The 20,027-nt window shown below is 39.4% G+C and overlaps 2 protein-coding genes across 2 annotated transcripts in view; one reads left to right on the forward strand and one right to left on the reverse strand.

The window, feature by feature from the left end:
* The window catches only part of DMD (dystrophin), a 2,407,712-nt gene that overhangs the window by 470,414 nt on the left and 1,917,271 nt on the right, over positions 1-20,027 (reverse strand).
* Positions 18,984-19,355, forward strand: LOC308239205 (sperm acrosome membrane-associated protein 4-like; the record flags this gene model as incomplete). The annotated part of the gene is made up of 1 exon (XM_080651876.1): positions 18,984-19,355. One exon carries the CDS (start codon positions 18,984-18,986, stop codon positions 19,353-19,355), a length of 372 nt encoding a protein of 123 aa, XP_080508002.1.

The following is a 20,027-nucleotide window of genomic DNA, read 5'->3' on the forward strand; positions in this document are numbered from 1 at the left end:
GAGAAATTTACTGTGATACTGTGAGAGGAATGGCCAGGCAACTGAGTTATTTTCCAGTTAGGTATTAACTTATTTATTCTCCTCAGTTAACTCAGAATTAATACCTTTAATGATTTTGAATGGTTCTAAGTGAGCAGAATAGATTTCTATTCTTAAAATAGACAATTATCTTCCCATGAGAAATATACATCTGGTTTTATGTATCTGCACAATTTGTGTATGTTTTAGATAGTATACAGAGTTAGGGAAACTCATTTCCTGAATCTCTGTCACAGAGCTACTTTTTTTTTTTCCTCTAGAGAATCACTATCACTGTAGTTCAAGATTGTGTATTAGAAATAAGTTGATGTGAAGTCTCATCTCATCCTAACAGGAATATGTAAGAAGGCAAGAACATATGGCAAAGTGCCATAATTAATTTTGATAATACACTAGAAATCATAATAGCCACGGAGCTAATTTCCTCTGGCTTGTTTTAATTATGAACGTTGTAAATGCAGAACAACTTTATTTAATTCCTCACCCCCCAAAAAAAACCACATCATTGTATCCTGACACAACCACACAACAACTCTACAGCTGAGGCAACAATTTAAAACCGCTTAGCAATGTAATAATAAATCTAACATGTTTCTATATTTTTCACTTTAAATAGCAGGACAATTCCCAAATAATTCACAAACACATGTTGGCACCATTGCATTCATTTGTGGGTATTTTTTAGCCTAAAATTTTAGAGAGATTACCTTAAAAAATTCTAGGTATCTATAAAGTTTGAATGCTAAAGGAGATTCCAGCAATATAATGTTAACTAAAGCCATACTGACATAATTGTGTTGGATTTCCTGTTGATTTTTGTGCATTAATGTCTGTCTATTACCAAGTAGAGAAAATTACTTCTTCTGGAGAGTGTAATGATGTGTGTGTGTGTGTGTGTGTGCGCTCATGGGTGCACCTAGGGAGTTATGTCACCCTATTTTGCTTTTCTTCTCTCATGGAATAGGGTGGATGGTGTTACTCTTTTGTCAATGTATGAGGAAAAGGAAGAAAATGGATATGCCTGTGGCCATCAATATAAAGGTAGGTAACACTGACATGTCTGCCATAGGAAACATGACATAAATGAAACTGGAAAAATATTAAGCAATATTTCTTAATTTCTAAAACCCACTGTGCAGAAGCCAGAAACCCAAATAATGAGTTTTCCATTGTATACCCACTTATCTTCCCCAAAGCTTTCAGTTCAGAACATCCTAGAGAACCTAGACTGTCTTGACCCAGGGCATTCTTGGCTTTTGGCCAGGAGATGATGCTTCTTTCACCTGATCACATGTAGATTTGAAAAAGCTATCACCAGGAGAGTAAGGTTTTGTAAGGCTTTGGTTTTTCCATAGTCATGAGATAAATTATATAAGTTTTAATAAAAAACAAGAATAGAGAAAAAGATGTCTGGGTGTGGTGTTGGATGGGTGCTGGACTTCTGAGGGTGATCATTTTGTAAGTTATGTGGATGTCTAACCACTATTTGTACCCTTGAAACTAATGAAATGTTGTCTGTAAACTGTAATTGAAAAGTAAAAAAAAATATTTTAAAAAGATAAGAGGATGTCTTTATAGATTATTGTACATCATAAGCGTTTTTATGTGGGAACTACATTGTAATATCTGTTATACAACAGTAGAAACCTACCTCACAGTGCCCTGAGTAAAAAAGGAAAAATTTTACTTGGATTTAATCATTGTCAGGTATCTTTAGTATAAATTAAGAAGCCTGGTCACCCCCAAAATTAGAAGTGGTAAACAGGTTATGTCCATAGGGCTTTTACCATGTACACATATTTTTGGTCCACTCTTTTCAGACAGGGGTAACATGAACTGCATAGTTGTCAGGAATCTCTTAGAGTTTAACAGGGGGAAAAAAACCCTTTATCAATAGGGGACTGAGAAACCAGTGTAGGTAATATCTAATTATTAATGTTATCTTGAGCAGACAATAAAGACTTGCCCAAATACCCTTCTGCCTGGTTCTGTCAGAGTTCTGTTCCTTTCTGGCTTCCTGATTTTTCCCTTTTGTGAATTGGCAGAAAGATGGGGTGTCTTCCCTAACTTATATCTAAAACACTCATACAATCATAACATATAAGTTTCTTATTTCAAGGGGAACACAGACTCCTGAAAAAGTCTTAGGTAAACACATGGACCCAGATAACATGCAATAATGTTAATGTTGACATAGCCCTATGTGAACACAGAACAATCAGCCTGTCACCAAGATTTGTAGATGGCATCACACAAGGGATGGCATTTGAGCAGGGTCTTAAGGCAGAGAATGAGCAGACCAGGAAAGAAGTGGGAGAATGAAATTTGAAGCAGAGGAAAGAGCATGTGTAATATTGAAGATAAGATAACTGAGTAATTCTATATGGCAAGAGGGGAAGGTCCATGTGGGCCAAGGGAGAGGGTTCTTTTTACTCTGTGTCATCCACATGTTATGCCCAGATTTTGTGATCCCCAAAGACCACCAGGGAACCGAGTTCGATGCAAAAGCAAAGAGCCTTTATTCAAGCTAGCTCGAGCTCAGTCCCACACACACACATCGGCACAGCGGCAAGGTGGAGAAAGAGAGAGAGCTTCAACAGGACAAAGGTTTTATAGGGATCTGGGGCAGGGGGAGGGTCCCCTGAGTTGGCTGACCCCGATTGGTCAGTTCCAGGACACCTGAAGGGACTAGCAAGGCTGTCCCCTACCCATACAGTTTTCCCAGGCTTGTTTGGATGGCGGTTATCAGTAGAATGAGAGCAACCTTTCATAGCTTACCAAGAAGTCTGTAACTATTTACTGAGATTTGCTGTACTGAGAATTTGTCCTTCTGCTCTGTCTCTCCCTTAGAGATTAAGAGGAACAAAGAATACATTCCTCTTGACAGACCTCCTATTCAGTGTTTTGTGCACAAAAGGCATTACGCAGTTAATAAACTTGCTGCAGTCTCTTGATGATCTGTAGTCCTCCCGATCCCGCTCTCCTGTCTTTCTTTCTTTTCTCAATTCCCACCTCCCTACCTCAGCCCGGTTCAACCTGTCAGGCTGGCCCTGGTACCTGATGGGTGAAGGAGCATGCTACAGTATAGCCCAATTTGGGCCTAGCTGCTTTCTTGTAGTTTTTCTCAGAAGGGAGGTTATTCTGGGGACAGGATGAAGGGCCTAGCACAAAAATGGAGTCTCTGCCCTTTCAAAAATGAGCTTGTATCATGTATTGGTAGTTTGTCTAGATCAGTGGTTGTCAAACCTGAGCAAACTTGAGAATCACCTGGAGGGCTTATGAAAACATAGGCTGCTGGGCCCCAACCCTGGGGTTCATGATTCTGTGGGTCTGAGGTAGAGCTCAAGAATTTGCATTTCTAACAAGTCCCCAGATGAAGCTGATACTGCTCCAGGTACCATATTTTGGAAATGTACCTCTGGCCTAGCATAACAGTCCTTCATATTCTAGAGATCATGACTGCCTTTGTAGAAATGAGGGATCATTTCCTCAGAAACCTATGCAAAGATTGATAAATACAAATCATGACCTATAGTTTCATGGGCTTCCAAGACGCACTAAGAAGAAATGCAGAGTGGTAACCTACTGGCAGCCACCTCCATCTCCATGAAATATAGCTTGTCCCAAAATTGTATACACACACTTTGAATAACAATTAAGGCAGTGTTTATTAAAATACATTTCATTTTCAAAATTGAGCTATTAGCTGTTAAAGTACATATACATTTTTGGGACACCCTGTATATTGAATTAATAAAGACAATGTAGCTTTCAAGGACCATTTTAATGGACTTTCAGGAAGAAGAGCACATTGAATGTGGCACTTATCCATGCATCTGGAAATTAGTAATAGCGATACTAGGTGCAAAATGACCAGATTTGGGGGAGTGGGGGATATCAAAGGGCAGTGCAGTCCTTGGGTGTTACAATAACCACATTCTAACCATATTCAAGTAACCTGGACCTTTCCCATTCTGAACTGCCATCTGTTTGGGAAATAACAAATAAGAGAGGGATGGGTGGGTAATGTGGAAGAAAATGGTGCATTTAGCCAGGGGCCTGGGGAAGGACACAATTTGGTCCTTTGGGTAAGTGTAGCTATGGCTCTAGAAACTCTGGCTGGTAGGCCACAGAAACACTTTAAGATCAAAGAAAGAGATAATTAAGAATAAGCTTAAAAGAAAACTTCAAATCAGTTGTGCTGCACAAAGATAGGATACAATCCCTGTTGTAGAAAAAAAAATTTGACTTTACTTTTTACCTAAGAATGTGCTTTTCATAACCCAGAGGTATAGATATTTTTAAATGACCCTGAAAAGAAAGCAGAGGTGCTCTTTATTTCATGAAAAGGAAGTCATCCTTCATTTAAAGAACCTTAGGTCTGCTCTGCATACATGCATGCAGTCAGGAATGCGAGGCAAATATTGTAGTATTCATTTTGGCAACTATAAATTCAAGTGATCCTCTGAGGTTGGGGGAAAAAGGCCCACTGAGCTGGAGAGCAGAGCTCTTCCGTTAACTTACTGAAGAAGTGATAGTGATAGGGGCAGAAATAGAATATTGGGGACCAGCTATAATTGTGAAAAATATCAATGATACTCTGTTAACCGTAATTGTTTTGTTCTGTTTAAAGAAAGCACATTCTAACCTGGCTGGGAGTCCTGGGAGCTCACCTGGAAATGCAGCCCGTCCACCACATCCAGAAGCTGTCTATTACCATGGAAAAATTGATAACCTTGTTGCAGAAACCGGAGCTGCCAGCCCTTTGAAGATCCCCCCAGCCTTTGTATACCTGCAGGCCTTTGCAAATCCCCAGCCCTCTTTATTTGAGAACAGCCCATTTGGCATACCCTTTTGCCTACTTCACCATGTAATCTTCATCCTTCTACCCAATATAAGCAGCAACCCTGTCTCTGCTGAATTGGTTCAAGTAGTGACTGGCAGCCCGGACCCATTGATTGTCCAGTTACAATAGTGGTACAGGCCAAACACCCTTTAATAACCTGAGCAAAATACACCTCTGAGTCGATGAAGATTTTCTGTTATTGCACAGGCTGCTTTGCCTAAAGCCAGGAAAACTCCATCTGATGCTAATGTTTTCAGTGCTGATCCATCTCTGAACTCAATTCTTTTCAGCAAACTTTCATTGGGTCTCGTCACGGGCACATTTACAGAGCAATTTCCATAATGATAAAATCTCTTCAAATGAGATTTAAAATGTAATTAAAGGGCAGATTTGATGTGGTAAAGGCATTGTTGTGCAGTGGCCATACATCATCATGCCATAGAGCGCTCATTCAGCTAGCCTATGGCATGACCCCAATTTCACTCTGGTAAAATTACATGTCCTTGTTTCATGCTAATGGCTAGATTAAGAAAATTAAGATAAAAAGCTTCTCTATTAGACAGAGAATTCCATAAATAAGAGTCAGAATTTTGCACCCTTCTCCATTCATTCTATATCTTTGACTTCGGAGCCTGCAAGCAACTCCTTGAATCCTAAGGCGAACACTTACAAATGGACAAGTGAAAGCTGAAAGGGCCTGCTTGCCCTGAGAAGTGGATCTCCATAAATCCCAAGCCTATTCTCAAGGTTTTAGGTGCAATTGCTACAAAAGTAGTATCTGAACGGATGAATATTTGCTCCTGGAAAACTGCTTGGTGCCTGAGAAAGCAAGAAAGTATTCCTTGGGCAGTTCATTTCTGAAACCTCAATAGTAACTTAAACTATTCTTCACCATACAATCAATATAAGATTTTATGCTTTGAAATTTCCCCAACCCCCAAACATTTTGCCTACCCAGATCCTCTATCAATGAGTATCCTAAATCATGGTATTTACCAAGTGATGTGAAATGATTTTTCACTGGGCTGCAGGCTTACTTAATGATAGCTAATCCTATATGATAGGGAAATCATGTGGTGTTTTTTATTTTATTGATTTCAGAGAGAGGAAGGGAGAGGGAGAAGGAGACAGAAACATCAATGACAAGAGAGAATCATCGATAGGCTGCCTCCTGCCCACCCCCCACTGGGGATTGATCCTGCAACCCAGGCATGTGCTCTGACCAAGAATCAAACCTGGTTCATGGGTTCACACTCAACCACTGAACAATACTGGCCAGGCTGGTGTTTTGTTTTGTGTTTTTTTTTTTAAACACTCAGGGCAAATCAAATCATTTAAAAGACCAGATTTTAAATAAAGAAATTTAAAAAAATAAAAAAATAAAAGACCAGGTTTTAGATCTAAGATCATACTGAAAGTATTCTGAAGATTTGGGCCTTTTAAACACCATATATTCATTGTATTCTCTTTCAAAAATACCATGATGATATTCACAGAAAAAAATGCTAACTAATGTCTGAGTTATATAGAATATTGAGAATTCCATTATTTTTTTCCTGTGCCTAAATGAAACATTTCATTTGGCAAACAGTCTATGGAGTGAAATTTATTCTTGTGATTTGGGGAGTTACAAAACAACTCCTGTGTTTTAAAATATCATCAAATGTGTGAAATTAAATTACATATAATTAGTAAAAATAATTTCATGGTCTTTAACTTACTGATGATAAGAATTTGTCATCAAATAGTTATTGAGCTTTTAAGTGCAATAATGTTTTCATAGGCAAAAGTAAGACACCAGAAAAAATAACATACACTTGTGAAGAGAAAATGGATCTACTGTATCTCTGAAATAAAAGCAACTTATAAGCCTCCTTTATTAAAAATAAAAGGTCACAAGTTAAGTTAATCTACAAAGTTCACCTCCATTATTGAAGATGTAATGCTATTTTCAGTTTGCTTTCATAGCAAACAATGCATGGGAAGTTTGATTTCAGAATAACTTCTTTTAGCCAAATAACCCTCATCAACCATTGGACAAAGTTTTCTGTCAATTAATTCCCCTACTTCCCACTCACCACCAGAGATAAGAGGATTGAAGAGACAGCACCATTCTCTGTAGGACTGTTTGCTTGCACTCAGCCAAGCTTCCATTGCTTGATTTCATTGCCGTGAAAAGTCCTGCAGGATCATTTGGAGAGCAGCTACCTCTATTACTTCTCCCAACATCCCACTGCTTCCAATTACCACTGATTTTCTGTTACAATCAGTAGCCTTGAAACTTGAACTACCCAACTGTTTTAAATTCGGAAGAGAAAATCCCAGGGAAAATGGGCAACAAAAAAGTTCCCATGTTTCTGAAGAACACTATTGTGCTTGCATGATTGCTTTTCATCATCCTTGACTGCTCTGATGGCAGTATTTCTTTTCATGCTCTAGGCTGACATTTCCCCTCACTAAATCGTTAATTAACATGGTACAAATCCACCCTTCTTCCTTTTGACATCTTCACGCATGAAATAAGTAAAGCAGTCCCTAATTTAGAAAGAGTTCTGTAACCAAACGTCATCTGCAAGTCAATGGTTAAGAACCCAAGAGTCAAAGTTCCATTGAGACAATAGCCATATATGTCTTGGGCCAGCACTTACACAACTATCTGACTTTTAATATGGGTAAACTATGTCATTCTGATAGCATTACTTTGGGTTATGTGATTTGGGAAGTGTGCATCTTTTGGGGAACAAAAAGAAGTACTAAAGGAAGTAGTATTTCCTTCCTGAATCCTGAATGTGCCCCATGCAAACAGTAAGCAAAGGAAATCTGGTTTCACATTTGCCTATCTCATTCCACCTCCTGGTGCCCAATCTTTTCTACTCCTGAATTTCCTTATGCCCCCATAAATCCTTCTCTCCTACCTGTTGAAAACCATAATCCCCAAACATAGTCTGACCACTTTCACATTCTGGGAGGTTTTGACATTTAAGTTAAGCCAAATAAAGCACAGACTGCTAGGATTTCAGAGAGTGTAAGAATGCAGAGTGAAAATATTCAGATGCTAGCAAAAGTATCGGGTAGAAAGGTTTCAGCCGCTTGTGGTAGGAAAGCTACTTTGGTTAATACTATGGATTGTCTTACCCAAACCTCCATACCACCCGACTTCTAGTTAGACAGGCTAGAAATTTAAATGTGTATTTGCCATGCTTCTATGTATCTAGGATTCTGGACATGAATTAGGTTTTAATAAGTTAGGGTTATCAGGTAAAATATGGGTACCTATTAAATTTGAATTTCAGATAAACAATGTGTGTTTTTTTAGTATAAGTAAGTTGTATGCATTATTTTTGTTTGCTAAGTCTGGAACTGTACATCAAGTATATGGACTTGTGAGATATTTGGAAGGTGGAAGTTAAGTAGAGGCCATCCTCCCGCTCCTTTTGGCTGTTTATGTTGGCAGCTTAGTCGTAGAAGTATGAGATTTCCCAAAACATAGTTCTCAAATCCATTCTTCAGTTTCCTGGGTGGAAGAAAGCAGTTGCTAACATCAGCTACAGAAATGGTAACCTATAGAAATCAATTTTCTGATTCCTAGTTCACAGTTGTATAGAATTGTCCTCCAGTTCATTGTCAGTGGTATCTCAGAGATGGCAGTTCTCTAGTGGATCTGTTCTATTTGGCTTTAGAAGTCTATCCTGGAAGCCAAGTATAAAATCTGTTCCTCCAGCCTTTCCAAAGATTGAGTATGCATCGAATCCTCTATATGGAATATTGTCTGATTATCATATGTAGGGTAGTTTTTCTTTTCTGCACTGAACTGTGAATGCTATATCGGCCCTCAGTTTCTCTATTTGTTTCTAGTACTGGAAGTATCTTCCTTTAGTCATTAAAAAATCTGCAAACAAAAAACTATATGGTTTTCTCAACATTGCTCATTGTCACAGACATGAGATCTATCAAAGCAGGGTAGGAAGTCAGGAAGGCAAAAAGGTTTATACCTCTGGACTGATGTTTTATTTATAAAGAAAATACTTTACGAGATACTTTAGATTGTGGCAACACATGAAAATACTTAAACAGTTCTAGCCAGTTGCTCAGTGGTTAGAGTATTGGCCTGTGGACTGAAGGGTCCCAGGTTTGATTCTGGTCAAGCGCACATACCTCGATTGCAGGTTCCTCCCCAGCCCGGGCCATGATCAAGACACATGCAGGGGGCAACCAATCAATGTGTTTCTCTCACATGGATATTTCTCTCTCTTTTCCATTCTCTCTAAAAATCAATGGAAAAATATCCTCGGGTGAGGATTAAAAAAACAATGGAAAAATATCGTCTGGTGAGGACTAACAACAACAAAGTACCTAAACATTATGTCTTCATCCTTTACAAAAATCTCACTATTACTTTACTTCTATCTTTTGTTCCTCATATCTAGGTGTCAACTTTTCACTGACAACACATTTGATGCCTAGGGAAAATATTTGATTCAACAGTTTCATAACAGGATGTTCTAATAATTAAAACATGGTACACTACCATTCAAGCTTCCTCCCCCCAAAAAAAAATCTCCAAAGTGGAATATCACAAACTTGATTCATATGCAAAGACATGGGGAAGAGCAAAGGGTTACTAAGGAAGACAGTTTGCTTTTTCAGGCCTGGCTTGCATGTGTGAGATGAACCCTGGAGAACAGAGCTTGCCTCCCTGCTGTCAGTACTGGACACAGCCCTGAGCACATACTAGGCACCCCATAAATTGAGCTGAAGTTTTCAATAATTTAGCTGCATTTCTTAAAAGCACCAGGTTCTAACATTAGGAGATATTGACATAGTAAACATGGACCATCCCCTAGTGGTCAAGGTTTTCTACTATTCGATCCACATAAGTAGTTTATTGTCCAAACACAAATACTTTTGAGAGTATATAGGGGTGCTATTAATAATTATGCTAAGAACAACAAACATAAACTGGGACTGTCCTGTGCAAATCAGGATGAACAAACCTAGAGCAATTCATAAAGTGGGGAAAAAAGTCCTGACTGGGCCCTTAGGTTTCCTCATTATCAGCTGAGGCAGCCTTTCTTCTTCCTCACTCCCTGAAAGTAACAAAAGGTCTGTGACATGGTGTCTCCTTCCTGCCTGGGGTGTGCTGAGGGCAGTGAATTGATCACTGCACCTGTTTCTTACATTCAGGGAAAGGCGAGCAGAGAAAAGCCAGAGGTTCATACCACTGTGTGTGCACCCAGGTGCCTTCTCACCATAGGGAGTAAACACCTTCTATTCTGTTTACTATGGGAAGGAAAATAAAAAAAAGAGGGCCAGTAGCAAAATGCCCTTCAAAGAAAACATTTTGTGAGCCTGTGTGTGACAGAGATAAGAGCTAGGACACTGTCAAGGGAAATATCCTGGAATAGCTTCTTGAAAGAAATATTTTTTTTTTTAAATTGAGAGAAAGTGAATGTTGCTACAACACCTATTCTGTGTCATCTGTACACAATATTCATCTCAGCAAGAAGATCAAGTTTCTGCATTTGCCAGACATACCCATTGAAAAGAATTCACTTTCTTGAAATTTACTTTAAATTCTCCATTATGGAGAATTCATTCCCATATGTATTTGATACCTGACATTTAATATTGAGTTTACATTTACAACAATGGCTTCCCAGGGCTCCTATGCCAATCAAAAGTTTCTTCCAAGACATTTCTATTCATATCTAAGGAGAGCAGAGACATAAAGAGAAAAATACCAAGAACATGAACAACATGGATTAATAACTGGTTTATATCTAAAATCCCTAATCTTAGAAATTTAAAGAGATATGGAAAATTATACACATTGGTCTTTCCTTTAAAAGAAAAGCAGAGAGAAGACACTGGGATGGAAACCCTCCTGCTAGTCCGGTTGCTCCTGAGGGCAGGAACCATATCTGCCTTGCTTACCTCTGTATCTCCAGCTTCCGGGTTGCTAGTTGGTATGCAGCTGCTTTTGTTTTTGGTAAAGAGTTATTGAACAAATGATTAGATAGATTAATGAATTGATAAATTATGAAATAAAGTCAAGTAACTTCAGAACATCAAGAAGGTTAATAATGAGAGTCAAGGAGTTGGTAATGTTTTTTTAAAATTTCTTTATTGCCAGAACCGGTTTGGCTCAGTGGATAGAGCGTCAGCCTGCGGACTGAAGGGTCCCAGGTTTGATTCCGGTCAAGGGCATGTAACTTGGTTGCGGGCACATCCCCGGTGGGAGGTGTGCAGGAGGCAACTGATCGATGTTTCTCTCTCATCGATGTTTCTGACTATCTATCCCTCTTCCTTCCTCTCTGTAAAAAATCAATAAAATATATTTTTAAAAAAATAAAATAAAATTTCTTTATTGATTAAGGTATTACATATGTGTCCTTATCTTGTTATGTGATGGATGGTAGGTTACCTTGGTCTGTAACTAAATAATGAAGCACTTGTTTCTCTCTTATTTATAAAAAATATATATCTTCATTGATTTCAGAGAGGGAGGGAGATGGAGAAAAAGATAGAAACATCAATGATGAGAGAGAATCATTGATCGACTGCCTCCTGCACCCCCCACCACTGGGGATCAAGCCCACAACCCGGGCATGTACCCTGACTAGGAATCAAACTGTGACCTCCTGGTTCATAGGTTGATGCTCAACCACTGAGCCACACCGGCCAGGCTTGTTTCTCTTAATAGCAGTCTAGTTTACTGTATGATTGTTTTAACCACTTTTGCCCTTCAATTTTCCAAGTCACGGCAGTTCTCTTGGCTTCTCCTAGTATGATGATAGGATTATCATATGCCATTATCCATTCATTCATCCATTCATTCTACGAATACTAAGTCCAGAGATGAACATGACACACATGGTCATAGCCTGGCCTAAGGTTTTCTCTTGTAAAAGAATAACACCATGGTTTAAATCAGGTACTCTGAATACAAAGCATTGTGAAAGGTGGACAACACTGACACAGCGGAGATTCTATGACAGGATGAATACACCTTCTGAGACAATCTCTCTTAATTTAACACTTAAGAAATCAGCTAAAGGGAAAAATTGTTTGCACAGAAAAGAAAATCATTTAAGAGAAGATTGAGTAATTACCAGGTTCTCTTGATTAGGTAGAAAACATGTCCTGGGAGTTAAAATCTCAAGGCAGACTTTTTTTTTGGCCTATATTATGTTTGGACTAGCCACATGGCATTAAATTATTATAGCACCCATCATGTTACGTACGGTTGCTTCTTGGCCTAGGATTAATAATAACAAACAAGCTAACAAACCAAAAAAAATCAAAATTTATTTTGCAGTATATTTTATCAGTAGAGTTCATGGTAGTTGATGTACACTTAATTTTAAAAGGTAGGGAAGGTTTAAATTGGGGAGGTGAGGAAAGAAGAAGGAAAATAGATGGAAATAGAAGTGCAAGGAAGATGCTGAAACAGTTTTCATAAACTTAGCAGCAATGAGACGTACTTAAAACTGCAAACAAAAAGAATGCCATTACTCACTGATTCTGTAGTCAACACTTTCTCTAATATCCCAGAGAAGCTATTTCAAATTGCCACTTTCTTTGAATTTTAGACTCTAACACCATTACCATCACACTGCATTTAACCACAACTTCCACTTCAATGAGAAAAAAATACAGTAGAAGGACCCTATTTTAACCTTTCACTAAACTTACAAAAATACCAGCAACTATGACTATCCTTTATCTCCTCTTCTATAGTTGCAAAAGATGTGCCTTCATTCCTATCTGAGACCACTAATGATCCCTCATTTCTTTTGTATCCTCAACTTCTCCTTTCCACTGACATTTAAACATACTCAAATCCTCTTGTCTTAAGGCCATTCCTTTCTTCTTGCCCCTCCATCCATTTTCTGTTACTATGTTCTTTCTCTTTTCCCATCATAGCCATAAGGCTTGAAATAATTGGTTTATTCTTGCTCCTTGATTTTCTCAATTCTCAATAATGTCTCAACCCACTGCAATCTTGCTTCCTTATTTTCCATTGAGTAATTACCGGGTTCTCCAAAACCAATGCTGAAATTGCTCACATTATGGTTATCAGTACCCCCCTTTTTGCTAAATTAATGGAATATATTTTGGTCTTATCTTTGATGTCTCTTTCATAGCACCTGACAACTCTGAATGCTACTTTTCTTGAAAGCCTCTCTTCCCTTGGATTCTGTAACATTGCACACACCTGGTTTGTCTCCTACCTACTGAATTTTTAATTTCCCTGTCTCCATGGCAGGTTTATTTTTCTCTGTTTATCCCTGAAATGTTGCTGTTTTAATCCTAGGTACTCTCTTCTTCTCTATATACAAACGTTTTCCTAAACCATTTCAAACTCTTGCAAGGTTTTCATTACCTGCATACTTACAAAATACAATTAAACATCTCTAGCTCAGAACTTTTCCCATAGGTACAGCTCACACACCCAGCTGCCTCGACATAACCATTTGTACATTCCATGGGCAACTCAAACTCAACACATGCAAGCCTGTACTTAGTATCATCCCTCCTGTCTCACCACCCACTATCTCTTTCAAACACACTCCATCTCTTGTGTAAAAGAGTTAAATAAATGGTACCAATCTACCATTTGGACAATCTATTTGATTGGCCAAATTAGATATCTGACTTACATCTTCCCTATAAGTCACCTGCCATAACCTAAAAATTTCATAATAAATTTTTAAAAATTGTGACATTGGTTAATACGATTACATAGGTTTCAAATGTACATTTCTAGGATACATGATCTGCATTGCATTGTGTGCTCACCACCCCAAGTCAAAATCATCTTTCATCACCATATATTTGGCCTCCTTTACCTTTTACTATCCCTTCCCTCTGATAATTACTGTACTGTTGCCTGTGTCTATGAGTTTCATTTTATATCCCACATATGAGTAATACCATATGGTTCTTAGCTTTTTCTGATTGACTTATTTTTGCTTAGCATTATATTCTCTATCAGGGGTGGGCAAACTTTTTGACTCGAGGGCCACAATGGGTTCTTAAACTGGACCGGAGGGCCGGAACAAAAGCATGGATGGAGTGTTTGTGTGAACTAATATAAATTCAAAGTAAAGGAGCGGAGGGGAGAGCAAGAGAACCGGATAGAACAGCCGGATCCGGCCCGCGGGCCGTAGTTTGTCCACGGCTGCAGATGCATCTATATTGTCACAAATGACAGTATTTCATGTTTTCTTATGGCGGAGTAATATTCCATTGTATATATATACCACATCTTCTTTATTGTACTCTTGAATTTTAATGCATTTAATAGGGCTATTAGACTTCTAAAGCTGTAGAGAATCTTAATGGTTACATACCCTAGGGATGAAAAAGAGGTTTCCTCTATGTGCTAACTACATGAGTGTGTTGTAGCTGCATGTATCATTGTCTTGAGTAGTATTCCGTTACAGGACTTATTGATTAGTGACATCTCCTACGGGCAAATGAGGGAGAAGTGGAGGACATCCACTTATTTGCCTTCCTTGATCTAGTTAATCCTTTGATTTTCCAGATGAGAAAATTAAGGTCCAGAAGAGTAAGGCAACTTGCTCCAAGTTAACATCAGTGTTGCAGCAGAACCAAGTTGTTATTTATTTATTTATTTTTATTTCTAGCTCTTCCTTCACATCTGGTCTCTAGATTTCTTACTGAGATAAATTACAATTCCAGCCCTATGATTTGCTACCTTTCAAATTTTAACTCATTTTCAAGGTTAACTTCCTGCCTTGGATGACAAGCATAAATAAATCTATGTTTGCCATCTGAGAACACAGCATGATCACAGGAAATAGTCTTCAACATCATAAAGCTATCATATAAAATGCAGTGACAAGTGCACCCCCTAAAAGGTCAATGTTATAAGTAGTAGGGGCCACTGTCAATCAGCTTAAGCATTGCAGCAGGAGGAGGAATTGTGAGTAGGACAACAGAGATATCATCTGCAATATCATCATGAGCCATATTTGGCTTGAATCTACACAAATGGTGGAAGAATACTTGCAAAAACTTTTGTCTCAGCATGAATAGGTAAAGAATAAAATTGAGTAAATATCTTTTCATATCCTAGTCATGGTGCTAGGCACTGGAGATAAAGTGGTAAACAGAATGATGTGGTCCTTATGCTTGTGGTTATTACTTTTATGTGAAGAAGTCAGGCATTGAACAATGATGTGAGCATTTCAAAAGAGGAAGTATTAGTAACTTATGGGAGGGGCGAGTAACCTGATTATCCAAAATTTTGGGCACCTGGTACAGATTATAGAGATCAGTTTGTGATAACTTTTTATAACTAAATTGGATATCAAAAAACAAACACTAGATTACTATGAAAAACCTACAAGTTTAATATTCACAAATTGACATTTTTAAATAAGTGGATACAAATAGAGAAGACAAATTAAAATTGAGTAATAACTGCTTGCCTCCTGATCTACACTGGTTATTAAAAAAAACAACACACAGACCCTTAAATCAACACATCCCCTGATGTCTAAAAGATGCTTATCACAAACTAGATGCTTTTCCTCTTGCTTCACAGATCAGTTTAAACATATCTAGCAATCAGGATTTATTATTTTTATTCATTTGGAAAGTCAGAAGTACCTTTTCTCACTATTTTGAAGGAAAAGTAAAATACCATTCATTAGGAGACTTTATGGAAGTCTTATGTGATTTAATAAATAGGATATCATTTATGACTTATCAAAAGGTATGCCTTGGAGTCTCTTACTTAATCTCTAAATTCAGCTGACTTTCCCCATTTCTCTAACACTGAGCATAGCAAAAGGAGATGCTCTTGATTAGCCAAGAGCCACTGTGGCTCATACACCAACATATATTGAACTCAGGGTTGGGGAACTGTGAAATCACCCAAATACAGCACTTCCAGATGGAAACTGCTCTGAAGATGTTTTATCTTGAAAGGTAGAAGGAAAGTGAGCAGTCCTTATAATTCCATAAAATTTAGAAACTATTCTTGGGCATATTACATGACCTATAAAATACCTTTTGTATAATGTTTATATATAAAGAAGCAAGAGAAAGAGGTTGTTGGTATAAATTAGAACACTACTGAAATACTGAGTCTGAAAATTTGAAATATGATTTTAATGTCCTTTTTTATAACTTTATTGGAATACAATTGAAGAAAAAGAAACTGCACTTATTGAAAGAGTACCACTTGACCATTCTGGACATATACATATGCCCATGAAACCATCCTCACAACCAAGAGAATAAATATTTCCATTCTTTCTAAATTTTCTCATCCCTTTTTAATCTATTCCTCCCTCTACCTGTCTCTAGGCAATTATTGATCTACTTTATGTCAGTATATATGAACTTGCTCTTTTATATAATAAAACCAGAATTGTTCAGTATCTTTGGGGGGGTTGTAAGCTGGTTTCTTTCATTTAGATTAATATTTTGAAAGATTTTAATATTTTGAAAATATATTTTTATTACTAAGCAGTATTCTATTGTATGAAAATCCCACTATTTGTTTATTATTTAACTTTAAAATATTTTTATTGATTTCAAGGAGGAAGGGAGAGGGAGAAAGAGATAGAAATATTAATGATGAGAGAAAAACATTGATTGGCTGCCTCCTGCATGTCTCCAACTGGGGATCAAGCCTGCAAGCCTGGCATGTGTCCTAACTGGGAATCTAACCTTGACTTCCTGGTTCACAGGTCAACGCTCAACCACTAAGCCATGCCAGCTGGCATCATTCACCTTTTGATGGATATTTTGTCCCACTACCTCAAAAATGATTTTAATTTCTGAAATTATTTCTGCCTGGAAAGAAATAGGAGTCTCACCTAGTGATACAAAACTTGGCTGTCTGGCAGATGGGGCATGGGATGGGTGGAGACTTATAAATACAATTATAACCACTGACAATTTTCTACATTGTTATTAACATATTCAATAAGCACTGGTGCTTGAGACTGAAATTAAAAAAAATTTCATTTAAATTCACAAGTATAAATTTAAAAACTGATTCTTTGTAACAAACAGCAAGTGCTGTTTGGGAACCCTAGCACACTGCTGGTGGGAATGCAGACTGGTGCAGCCACTGTGGAAAACAGTATGAAGTTTCCTCAAAAAATTAAATATGGAACTCCCTGTTGACCCAGTGATCCCACTTCTAGGAATATGTCATAAGCAACCTGAAACACCTATCAGAAAGAATATATGCACCCCTATGTTCATAGCAGCACTATTTACAATGGCCAAGATCTGGAAATAGCCAAAGTGCCCATCAGTAGACTAATGGATAAAAAAGCCATGGTACATTTACACCATGGAATACTATGCAGCAGTAAAAAGAAGGACCTCTTACCCTTTGAGACAGCATGGAGGGACCTGGAGAGTAATATGCTGAGTGAAATCAGCCAGTCAGAGAAAGACAAATATCACATGATCTCACTTATAAGTGGAATCTAATGAACATAGTAAACTGATTAACAAAATAGGTCCAGAAGCAGGTAGCCATGGAACAGACTGACATATCTCAGGGGGAAAGGGGTTAGATGGGAAGAGATTATCCAAAGAACTTACATACATAAATGCATAACCAATGGACACAGACAATAGAGTGGTGAAGACCTAGAGTAGGGCTGGGCCTTGGAGCAGGGGGAGAAGGATGTGGGGGGGGGCAGGGATTGGGGGACATCTGCAGTGCTCTCAACAATAATAAAAAAAAATAAAAATAAGAAAATCCTGCTAATGTCTGGCCTTAACATTCCCCCTGTAGAATGGGGACCACCAAGGTACCTACCCCATGAGGACAGCATGTTAAGATACTTAAATTTTCATCTGGACTCACACTTGATTTTAAACCGGGGCTCCGCCTGTTCCCACTGAGGTATGTCTCAATTTTCCCCTCTGGAAAGAGATGGAGTTCATTTTCTGACACCCACAGGGCTGTTTTGAGACTCAGCTGCTTCCTATAATGACCCCCATTTGTTAAGCATGTGCCAGGCTCTGGCTGTGCCTGCTCCGTGTGCCTGTTGACTCATTTGAGAGACAGGTAATAGGTAGAAAGATTCCAACGAGAGAACATGGGTGGAGCTCCCTGCACGGTGCCCAACACTAGAAGCCTGCCAGCTGTGGTGAGCCCTGCCCTTCCGAGTCCTGTCATCACAGTGGTGGCTATTTATTTATTTATTTATTTATTTATTTAAAATATATTTTATTGATTTTTTACAGAGAGGAAGGAAGAGGGATAGAGAGTTAGAAACATCGATGAGAGAGACACATCGATCAGCTGCCTCTTGCACACCTCCTACTGGGGATGTGCCCGCAACCAAGTTACGTACCCTTGACCGGAATCGAACCTGGGACCTTTCAGTCCGCAGGCCGACGCTCTATCCACTGAGCCAAACCGGTTTTGGCAGTGGTGGCTATTTAACGCATCCACCACTGGTCTTGCACACAGCAGGGGCTCAATAAATGCCCTCTTTGTTATTAAATAAACCTGGATCTAATCCTGGCCCTAAGGCTTTGGACACCTCACTTTCTCCTCCTGAGCCTTGGTATGCCCATCTGAGAAATGGGCTCACCATGGGCACTGGGCAGGAGCAGCAGCCGGCACCCAACAGAGCCTAAGACTGAGTGGCCACGATGATAAGTGTTGGCCATAGTGTTCATATGTAGGCAGGGTGGCAATGACCTCATGCCCTGTAGGTGAGTGGGCCAACCTACCCTTCATATTGAGACACCCCTCCCTTACCCAAGCCCTCACCCCCAGAGTGGCCAGTGGAACCCTGAGGTGTCTGTGAGGTCACCCCATTCCGTTCCACAAACACTCTTGGGGGCAGCAGCCACTGTTGGTCAGGGGGGCAGCAGCCACTGTTGTTCTGTCTCAGGGAAGCTTCAGAGACCCTGGGACTCGGGAGCCGTGGTCACACCGAAGCTCCTGAGAGGAACACAGAACATTGGGAACCAAGGACACTCTAAGTGCTGACCCCGGGAGGCCAGAACCAGGGGCAGAAGTCTCGTGGGCGTGCGGAGTGTCATTCAGCAGTTCCAGGAGGACCACCGCCACCAGGCCACCATGGTCCTCGGCTGGCTACTGCTCCTGGTGATGGCTCTGCCCCTGGTCACAACAGGCGCCATGGACTGCATCTTCTGTGAGCTGACCGACTCGTCCAACTACCCTGGCATCCCCATGACCTGTGGCGATGACAAGGAGTGCTTCATGGGCAAAGGGACGGCACCAGGCCTCAGCCCCATCATCAACAAAGGCACCATGGACATCAGTTCATACAGTCGCCTTGAAAAGCCTGTCACCTATCAGAGTGTCACCTACAGCCTCACGTTTACCTGCCATTATGGGGAACTGTGTAACAAGGCCCTCACCCCCACAGGCAGCCTGAAGGCGGGGGCCACCTGCCTGGTGCTGGGTGTGCTGTTACTGCTTCAATGACTGTGACCAGGTGTGGAGAGCAGGGCCTGGGACTGGTTTCAGGGCTCTGCTGCTCCTTGTGACCCCTGCCTCTCCCCCCACCCCCTACTCCCTTAAATGACCAGAGGCCCTAGACAAAAACAATAAAATAATAATGATGATAAAGTTGTACAGTACTTTTTCATGGGAATGATAGTGTAACTGACTTTAGATATAAGTAATAGTTATCATGCTGTTATAGCTAAGAGGAGTGATGAGTTGAGGCAATTATCTGGATAATCTAGGACCAGAGGCCATATTTCTTTAAATTGTGAATGGTGATTGTTTAAAAAAATACAGGGCATAGTTGGCTGAACTTCATGTAGATTAAAAAAATTATATTTATTGTTGAAAGTATTATAGATGTTCCTCTTTCCCCCCATTGACTCCCTCCCCCCTGCCTCCCCATTAGGCCTACCGCATTATTGTCTGTGTCCACAGGTTATGCATATATGTTCTTTGGTTAATCTCTTCCTGCCCTCCCTCCCCACTTCCCTCTGGAATTAGCTCCAAAAATTCAAAATGTAACTGCCATATGATCCAGCATTTCCATTTCTGGGAATATATCCAAAGAAACCCAAAACACTAATTCAAAAGTATATATGTACCCCTATGTTCATAGCAGCATTATTTACAATAGCCAAGATTTGGAAG

The sequence above is a fragment of the Plecotus auritus genome, assembly GCF_963455305.1.
Source record: "Plecotus auritus genome assembly, chromosome: X".
NCBI classification, from domain to species: Eukaryota; Metazoa; Chordata; class Mammalia; order Chiroptera; family Vespertilionidae; genus Plecotus; species Plecotus auritus.